This window comes from Chiloscyllium punctatum, chromosome 22 (genome assembly GCF_047496795.1).
Source record: "Chiloscyllium punctatum isolate Juve2018m chromosome 22, sChiPun1.3, whole genome shotgun sequence".
Taxonomy (NCBI): domain Eukaryota; kingdom Metazoa; phylum Chordata; class Chondrichthyes; order Orectolobiformes; family Hemiscylliidae; genus Chiloscyllium; species Chiloscyllium punctatum.
Genome location: NC_092760.1, coordinates 54,143,709 through 54,153,825, shown reverse-complemented (window position 1 = coordinate 54,153,825; position 10,117 = coordinate 54,143,709). Strand labels below are relative to the sequence as shown.

Genomic DNA, 10,117 nt, shown 5'->3' with positions numbered 1-10,117 from the left:
ACAGAATAATTATAACATGCACAAGATAAAGAACTGTATTTTTCACCTAAAATACAGTTTCAGGGTATAAATCTGATTTGGTTTAAAAGCCAGGGAAAGTGATGACCTACCACTAGACTATTAACCTAGAGACTCAAGTAATGTTCTGGAACCCAGCTTTGAATCCCACTATGGCAGACTGTAGAATTTTGAAGTCAATCAAGATCTGGAATTGAGGGTTGAATAATGACCATTGAAAGTTTTTTAAAAAGTAACTTAATACAACAACTTGTAGAATAAACATTTATGAACATTTAGCTGCAAATAACTCTCTAGGACACAAATGGGACTATTTGTTCTAGAAACTAACTCTTCTGAAGATAGCAAAGGAATAATAATGCCCACAGTCAGTTTTTTTTATTGAAACTCTTAGCCTTGAAAGAAGCCGATGAAACACTAGATATGAAGGAGCATGATTGAAATACACAAGTCAGACATGACACATATGTAAGACAAATAGTAGCTTATAATACAATCAGACCTGATAATATGTACATGCCTTATTATTAACTGTACTTTACAATTAGATATGCGTACCTATGTAGTGGTGGGTTAATTGTATTCCAATGCAAGATGCAAACCAAATCAGCAGTAATGATTTAATTTAGATAACAGCTGTACATCATTTAATTGGTATATGTTAATTTCTTGTGACCGAATCCAAGCGCAAAACAGCCTCTTTAAGCCTTTGCTCTGGATCTCCAGCATATCATTTCTAAATTCACTGGAGTCCATAGATATAGCTAAGTAATAAAGACCAGTTTAACACTCTACAGATTTTAGTCTGGTCACTTCCTGACCAAAGAATCAGAGGAGAATGGAGCTAGTTCCAGGAAATTCCCACAACAACCATGAAACCACTGTTGACTGTTGGGGGAAAACCCATCTGATTCACAATGTCCTTCAGAGAAGGAAACGGCCATGCTCACCTGATTTGGCCAACATGGACTTCAGATCCACAGAAATGTGATTGACAGTTAACTATCCTCTAGGCCATTCGAGATGGGCTGTAAGCACTGGCCTAGCCAGTGACATCATATTACAGTGAAATCAAATAGCTTTATGGTCACTATCACTGATACCAATTTTTATTTTCAGATGTTCAAATACCTGACTTTAAATTATCGAACGACCATAATAGATTTAACACTAGTTACTCCCACAGTCCAAAGATGTGCGGGTTAGGTGAATTGGCCATGCTAAATTGCCCATAGAGTTAGGTAAAGGGGTAAATGTAGGGGAGGGTTGCGCTTCGGCGGGTCGGTGTGGACTTGTTGGGCCAAAGGGCCTGTTTCCACACTGTAAGTAATCCAATCTAATCTAATCTTGATTATTTATTTATTTATTGTATCATTGGTCCATTCCTCTGGATTACTCGGCCAGCAAAATAAATATTTTATCGGCACTACCTGGCCAGCAAATTATGGACAATCATAGTTTAGATCAATGTGCCAGTCATTTTCTGATAAATATTTTGAGGTCCAATGCATTCTGTGATTTTTATTATTGCTTTGGGATTAAATTCTATGATATTCCTATTCTGTAACAACCAGAGTATTCTGGTGTTCTTTACTTTCCATCATCAAGGAAAGCAGCAATTGGTGTGTTAAATCAACAACAACTTACACTTGTGTAGTACCATTAATGGAGAAAAACATTCCAGCAAAGGCGAATGGGGTAGTAAGCTCTTCCACCTACACCCTTGCAGTCTACACTAGCACCAATGCCCAGGTGATATATTGACCTGCCGCTGCCTTACCTCACTCTCAGACTCTGTTTCTTTCTTTGTACCATGGTCTCCTGCCTGTGACCAATCCACTTGCCACCAGGTAACATATGGCAGTGAATCAAATACTAAATAAAAACTGAAAGAACTGTGGATGCTGAAGATAAGTAACTACTAATTGTTGCAAACAAAAGCAGAAATTGCTGGAAAAGCTCAGCAAAGTCTGGCAGCATCTGTGGAGAAAATCAAAGTTAATGTTTTGATCCAGAGCTTCCAGTTACCTGCCACTTCAAACACACCACCTTGTTCCCTGGCCAACATCTCGGTCTCAGGTTTGCTGCAGTGCTCCAGTGAAGTTCAGTGCGAGTTTGAAGAACAACACCTCATTTTCTACTTGGGAATTCTACAGCCTTCTGAACTCCATATTGAGTTCAACAACTTTAGGGCTTGAGTCACCTTCTCCTATGTCCTTACCCCATACATCAGGCCCTGTTATCACCTGGTCTGCCATTACACACAACCCTTTGTTAGCCACTAATAGTTCCCATTAGCAGCTATTCATTCCCCTGGGCTAATTGTTATCCACTTCTTTGCCTGTCCAACCATTCTTCTCTCTATTTGGGCTCAATCTCCACTTATCAATTTACTCCTTAAACCCCTTGCCCCCCCCCAACCGCTGCACAAAAAGCAACTTTTCCCTCGCTGCCATCAGTTCTGAAGAAGGGTCACCAGACCCGAAATGTATAACTCTGATTTCCTCCATACCTGCTGCCAGACATGCTGAGCTTCTGCAGCACCCGCAGCTCTTTCAGATTTATTTAGTAATTGTTGTTTGTTGCATCCTATCCTTGTTAAAGAGTTTTCTAATTTCTACAGAGTCTGGTCCTGTTCCAATCAGGAATTTAATAGAAATACTGAACTGCTGCCTGTCTAAACCCAATTTTGTTACCTGCCATTATGGAACGCCGCAGCCCCAACATCAGCCACCTCCTGACCCTCAAGCTGCATCTCTGCTCTCTCTCCTTGAGTCTATGGCCTGTCGTAGCTCAAATGAAACAGTGAACTGGTAAATCATAAGTAATGTTTTTACAACATGCTTTAGCAACAGATTTTCATATTTATATGTTGTATATTAAATGCTTATCTATAATACTGGATTAGTGGTGCTGGAAGAGCACAGCAGTTCAGGCAGCATCCAACGCGCAGCGAAATCGATGTTTCGGGCAAAAGCCCCTGGGGCTTTTGCCCGAAACGTCGATTTCGCTGCGCGTTGGATGCTGCCTGAACTGCTGTGCTCTTCCAGCACCACTAATCCAGTATTTGGTTTTCAGCATCTGCAGTCATTGTTTTTACCTTATCTATAATATGCAAACTCTAATATACAAAATGTTACTGTCCAGCTTTATTGCCATCTTTGTTTTGGTTGATGTCTGAGATTTGCAGTAATTTTGAAATGTTAAAATGGGATCATACTGGAAGTAGTTTGAGATTCGTTAATTTAGAGCAAAGGGCCTCAGAGGCTAAAGCCATGATGGCAATGGTGAAATGCTTAAAGTCAAAGATACACACGAGACCAGAGTTAGAGGCCCACTGAAATCTCAAGGAGTTGTATAGCTGGAGATATACAAGGACAAATCTATGGAGAAATATGTAATGTAGAATGAGAAATTTTAATGTGTTGCTGTATTATGAACCATTGAATACAGTGGGTGGCAGGTGAATAAACTTGTTGCAAATTAGAGTATGGACATAGAGCTTTGCGTGAATTCAAATTGATATAATGTGGAAAATGAAAGATGGGCCAGGTGAGCACTGGAATAGTCAAGCATCACTGGTTCATAATTCCTGAAGAAGGGCTTATGCCCGAAACGTCAATTCTCCTGCTCCTTGGATGCTGCCTGACCTGCTGCGCTTTTCAAGTAACACATTTTTCAGCACTGGAATAGTCAAGCATCAAAGTAACAAAGACATGAACAAAGAGTCTGTACAGGAGACTATTCTTTACTGTCAAAGAAAAATTGCATTACAGAGGTGAAAGAAATCATTCTTAAGTGATGGATCATACCTATGGTTGGCAACTCATCTCAGAGTTAAAAAGGTTCAAACAATCTGGTTCAACCTCCAGAGTGGTAGTATTTAAATGCAAACTAATAAGGCTTTCATATATTTCTGCCTCAGCACATACATGTCTCCTCAAAAAAATTGGAATTAATGTCACAGCTGTACACAAAACTATCAAAACCAAATTCACGTTTTTGGAAAAATTGAGGCCTTCAAGTAAAACATTAACATAGGTATTGATTAATCAATCAAGCTAGCATTACTTAATAGGTGATTAATTTAAATTAAAATTTCACCAGAAAACTCAGACCTCATAATATTTAGTCCTGTAATGTCATTGCACTTTTGGGCAGCTGCAACCCATTCCATTCTAACTCTCTGCTTATATTTTTGTTAAATCTCCACTCTTGCTTTTAGTTTGCACTTTTTAGGCATTTCCAATCTGACTCTCAGCTTCTGCTCTTTCCTTTTTTTCATTCAAAATGTATGACCTCACATTTATCTGTAAAGAAATCTAATTGCTATAGTTTTGTCTGCTCACTTCCTCCATCAACTCTTGGTAGTTTTACAGAGCTATCTACTTACTTATGATGTCATTATAATTGTGCCTTCAGCAAACTTGGACTTACAGCTATCTGTTATGTTATCTAATATCACCATTTGTCACTTTTTTCCATTTCAGATATATACTGTTAATCCTATCTTTTAATACCTGACTAACTTTTACTACCTAAGTAAACAGGATAATACTTTGCCTTCAATTCCACAAGATTTGATTTTTAGCTAATATTCTCATACATGGAAGTTTTGAGTGCCTTCTGAAAATTCATATAAACTCCTTTTTTGTCAAAGCCTTGCACTCATCAGGACAGTCCACATCTGCAAAGAAGATTCAATTAAAAGCTTTGACAAAATGTGTCTGTTTTTCAGTAATATTACTTTATCCACTTCAATAGTATGAGCTGTATGGGTCATGCTATCAGTTTTGCATAAGCTGTTGCACTCATCTTCATGAGCAGAACTTGTAAAGCACCTCCTCTACATGTTCTTTCAAAAAATTGTTTGAGTTCTATAACACCATTCTGATTTCATAGATCGGGAACAACGAATTCTGTTGTCTTTCTATAGATCCTCAATCATTATAAGGGAGAAGCTGAACAACATGAGTCTATTCCTGGATTATTGAGTGGATGCAAACATGCTGGCTTTATGAACTTCTGTTAAGTTGTTTGAAATTGTTGCTTAACTTTTTTGTCTTCAGCTTTTTAATAGTCTCCTATATATCTTTCCACAGAATCATACATGAATTGGAATTTAGTGTCCGAACTATGACTAATATTAATATGTGTTTTGTGTTTTTGCTGGTGTGACCCTTTACTGCTTTGGATATCAATATATAAAGGAAACCAAATTAGTCAGTCTTGTTACAAAAGGCCATGAAATAACCTTTCTCATTAAGTTAGAGATGTCAAATCTTCTAATGTGTCCAATTTCACTCAAAGAAGCTGATCTACAGCCTTCTGGTAATCTTGTTTGGTGATTTATTTACCTTGCTTCATTCAAGGTCCAAATATACACATGAGAATAAGAGTGTAGCAATGGTTTTATTATCTTCAACCCCACAGATCAAATTTACATCCTAAAGGGAACCCGGTTTGGTTCCTCCTGGAAAATAGATGGTGTACGATTTGTTTTCCAATGTTGAAAGCATGGATCTAGACTGTGCTGTTCTAATTGTGTGGCTCGCTATTGGTCTGGTGCATTGCTGAACTATGACTGACAGAATAAGCCAAAATGCTGCAGAAACCATATAACATAAGTCATTTGCAGAGTGTGAGCTGTTGTATTCTGGGACAATAGTATTGATGGTCTGATTTTATTTTAAAATAAGAAGACCCTGAATGATAAAGAAATTTTAGAAGAGTCCCTGAATGAAGAACTCCATAATTTTTCTAAATGTCATTTCTTTTCATTAATTTCTACGAAGTCTAGTTGTGAAACAAAGAACAAGGGAAGTTGGAATTTACTTGGAGTGAATGTCTTGCTAAGACATTTTAGGAAATCCTAAGGGCTTTAAATAGTTAAGAGTTCTGAAGTTTACAGGGGGCATATTTTGGTTCCTCAAAGTCTATCCAGCTTCATAAGGCTCAAGCCAGGGGTGTGGTAGGACAATTAGCTTTCTACACTGATCAAATTGTACATTCAGCCTCTGCCCCTTTATCGCAGACTGATCCTCAACAGTTAACATTATTCTTTGTGTTATAAATCACTGTACATTTTCCTTTCATCAACAATTAAGAATTATTGTCACAAAGGAAAGAAAAATAGTACATAGAGAAAAGTAGGAGAGTTTAACACTGATGGCAGCACTCCTAAGTAAAGGGATTATAACTAGACCAGTACCTAAATAGTAAAACAGATTTCTCTGACAAGAATGGAATGCACTAGGGAAGTGCAGTGTCTATATTAAAAAATACCTATGTGCTATATAATTCAATTCTCACTGGAAGACCTGATATAGCCTGGTTACATCTACCAAAGGGATACTATCGTAATGATTATGGTTTTTCCCAGTTATTTTATCACCACCATGCTGCGTTTTCGGAGTTTGCTTTTACCTTTGCATTTGATTATTTGCTGCTGTTCACCAATCGAAATGTCCTTAATAGATTCATCTCTGATTTGATCATCAACAGCACTGACTTCATCAACCTCAGAGCTGACAAGAAAATTCTCTGCTATAATAGCTAGGTCATCACTTTCTTGGTTAAAATACTCGCAGCCTTCACACTGGACTTCTTCCACTTCAACACCATCATTCTGGCTACCCATGCCAACCTGTGTGCTTGGCTGATGGTCCAGTGTTTGATATATTTTGCTTTGCCTCATTTGATCTTCCATTGTTTCACTTGAGGAACAATCATCTTCTCTTGTGCCAAATCCTTCTGCTAATTCCTCTGCAGAAAGCTCATTCGACTCAGGAATGTTGGGGTTGGTGTCATGTGGGAAATTATATTCAGGTCCACTGCAATTCTGACATGTTTCCTCAGGACCACCTTTGTAAACAAAAGTTATTGTTACTGGCATCAAAATTGTATCAAAGTCAAATTTTACTTCTGTTAACTAAAAAAAGCAGTTAAACTGCAAGCTGTTTTCTTTAAATTCTTGTCTGAAATAGAAGTTAATAACGTTAGTAAAATTCAGTAAAGTTTAAACTGAAGTCGTTCATTAAAATAAATTCTGACTCTATGGAATTTAAATGGGGCTTTGTAGTTCTGGTGCTACATTGCTAACTAAAGCCTCAAATATTATGTAAGGAAAAAAGATGTCTTTACCCCTGTCTGAAGTAGACATTAGAAAGTTGTATTTGCATATGGACCTGCTACTGGCCAATGTTTCAATGTTGATTTGTCAACTCCAAGCATTGTATGAAGAATAAATGCAAGTCCTCGTCACAATTGCTGCTGTTTGCAATCCCCATATCCATAATCCAAACTACATCCTTGTCCCTGATCACAATTAAATATTTACACCACATTTTAATTGTCGTAGGTGGCTCTTTGAGGGACATCAATGTGCATTATATGGCATTCTCACTTAAAATAATGTAGAATCCGCAACGTTGTTTCATACAAAATAAAACATTGGTTTCTAATGAAGTACATCTTCTACTAGACTGCTTCTGTTAACTCTCTGAATTAGTTATTGAACATGCACTATTTGCTGTACCTACTGTAAGTGTAAAATGATTTTTCTCCACCTTCCCAGTGTTCCATGTATGGAGATTCCTCTGCTTCTTTCTCAGGGCTGATGCCTTCAAAGAGTTGCCCTTTCTTAATGACTCGGGTGATTTCCTCCAGGTGTCTCAGTAACTTCTCTTCCTGTTCAGTAGTAACAGTGGTAATCCTTCACATAAAAAGATGGCATTCTGTCAAACACTGACTGTAGATATGACTCAGTAATATAGAGGTAGAATATGTTATTTCACCAACCATAAATATTTTTATTCTGTCAGTGTTACAACATTGAAGGAAAACTACAAAGTTGGAGAGATCATGTGATTAGAGATGAAAGGAAAATGGCAAAATGGTGATAACTCTCAATTTGAATGAGAGTGAGCTGAGAGATGGTTGCAGCAGGAAGGAAAAGAGATGACAGCTGCTTGGATAATCTCAGTCTTTGGAACCCATGGACTCCTTGAGATTGGAGATTAAAGTATGGATTGAAGGGACAAGGGAACACTGTTGATGATTTTCTTTTAATCACTAAGGAGTTATAGATTGTTGTTGCCCTTTAAGATAAACCTGGAGCCAAAGAAGGTTTGACTGTGAGGAACAAAACTCGATAACCTCTGATGTCCAATCACACTGAATCATAGACCTGTAGGACGTTATAACACAGAAGCAATTCATTCAGCCAGTAAGCTTGCCTTAGATTCCAAAATGGTGTTACAAATAATCCCATGGCTTGGAACCTTTCTAATATTTTAAAATATCATTTTCTACTCTTTGTTAATATTACATTTCAAAGCCATACAATTACTTTCATTGTTGCCTCTGATAGGGAAGTTGAAGTTCTAACAAGGAAGAGAAAAAATTTGCATTTATAAAGTGCCTTTCATGAATAGAGCACAAGATCCTATGGAGCCAGTGAAATAGTTCCTAAGTACAGTGACTTTATTATGATGGAAACAAGCTTAAAAATGTGTTGCTGGAAAAGCGCAGCAGGTCAGGCAGCATCAAAGGAACAGGAGAATCGACGTTTCGGACATAAGCCCTTCTTCAGGAATGGAAACAAGCCAAGCAATTTGCATATCAACCTTTCATAAGCAGTAATAATATAATGAGTAGTCAATCTGTTTTTGTGTTGTTGTGGAAAAAACTGCTTGCATTTGGTATTCAGTTTAAATTTATATCTTCAGATTACTAACTCATTGATCAGTTGTAATGACCTTCTCTTCTTCATTTGATTAAAACTCTTCACAGCTTTGTATTACTATTTCTTATGTATTAAATCTGCTCTTAACTTTCTCGTGTCAAATGAAATGGATCAATGGAATAGATTTTCAACTTTATTACCTAGACACCCAGCATCACCTGGGCGAAGTGCAAAGGAAAAAATCCAAAAAGGAGGGTTGCAGGTTAGTTACAAAACCCAGCTGTCTTTTTTATTAATTTCCACTAATTTTGGATAGATTGTGTCACTGGTATGTGGTCACCTTCACCAGACTTTCCTGTCTGCCCTCCAGCTGGGTAATGTATAAACCCAAAAAGTAAACCAGAGAATCCGCCATGGTACTTCATTAATATTTCCTCACAACTGAAGCTTCCCAATACCTTTAAAAGGGAAGTGCTTCTTTAAGAGAAATCTCTTTCATGCTCAAAAAATGTATCTCCACCGCCACCGCCCCCACCCCCAACCCCATTATTTAAAACATCTCTTCACTGTACCGTGAATGCCTTGGGCTGTTTGTGGGATCAGTGCTCTATTTGTTAAATCAGCTTATAGCTTTGCTGAATGCAGCCTAAGACAAGCATGAGGACTGAAAAAATATGTGAAGCCATTCATGCATGTCTTAAGGTTCTGAGGATAAAGCTCTGATGACTGTGTTTATTATATTGAAGTAATTGAAGAACTTAAGTGGACCATGTAACTAGAATGTCAAAATTTGCATGAGGAAATCTTAAAACAAAGTAATCAAGATTCATTGAATGTCCCACAGTTGAAGAATTTACCAACATTTCCACTTATTCTAAGTTTTACTTTAACACAAATCAGAACCAACACATGAATTAACAGGCAAATGATACTTCAGATAAGAAGTATACATATTACTTAATTAGTTGATTCAACAAAAGATATGTCCATCCTAACAACAAACATTTGAATCACTCTCTTCTTAAATATGGAAATGCAGAGTCACAGGGTTCTACATTCTACATTCTTTTCTCCTGTAGGTTTGATGGGTCTACATACAGCACATGGACTGCAGCAATTCACTACTGCTTGCAATTAAGGATGGGCATTAAACGCTGGCCCAGCCAAATATGCCCATGCCCCAGAGTGAATAAAAGGTCTGAGTGCTGACCTAACAACGGCTTTTCACCTTCTAGTTTCAAGGATATGACATGCATCAGCAAGGTACACTGCTGTGAACCCTCTGTCCCTTGGCCCAGGGTCGTTTTGATAGTGTAGCTTTCCAAAGTTCATTTTCAAACAATCTATCAATGTGCCAGACCACAACTTTGCCACTTCTGAGTAAAAAGGAACTTTTTACAATACTGAGCCATT

At 37.6% G+C, this 10,117-nt stretch overlaps 1 protein-coding gene across 1 annotated transcript in view; it reads right to left on the bottom strand.

The window, feature by feature from the left end:
- Positions 1–386: 386 nt before the first annotated feature.
- Positions 387–10,117, bottom strand: part of ric3a (RIC3 acetylcholine receptor chaperone a) — an 86,327-nt gene continuing 76,596 nt past the window's right edge. The window contains exons 6-7 of the mRNA XM_072592341.1: positions 7,560–7,732; positions 387–6,882 (exon numbers count right to left, since the gene is read on the bottom strand). Coding sequence (XP_072448442.1) covers positions 6,401–6,882; positions 7,560–7,732 — 655 coding nt within the window. The 3' untranslated portion in view covers positions 387–6,400. The remainder of the gene's footprint in view (positions 6,883–7,559; positions 7,733–10,117) is intronic.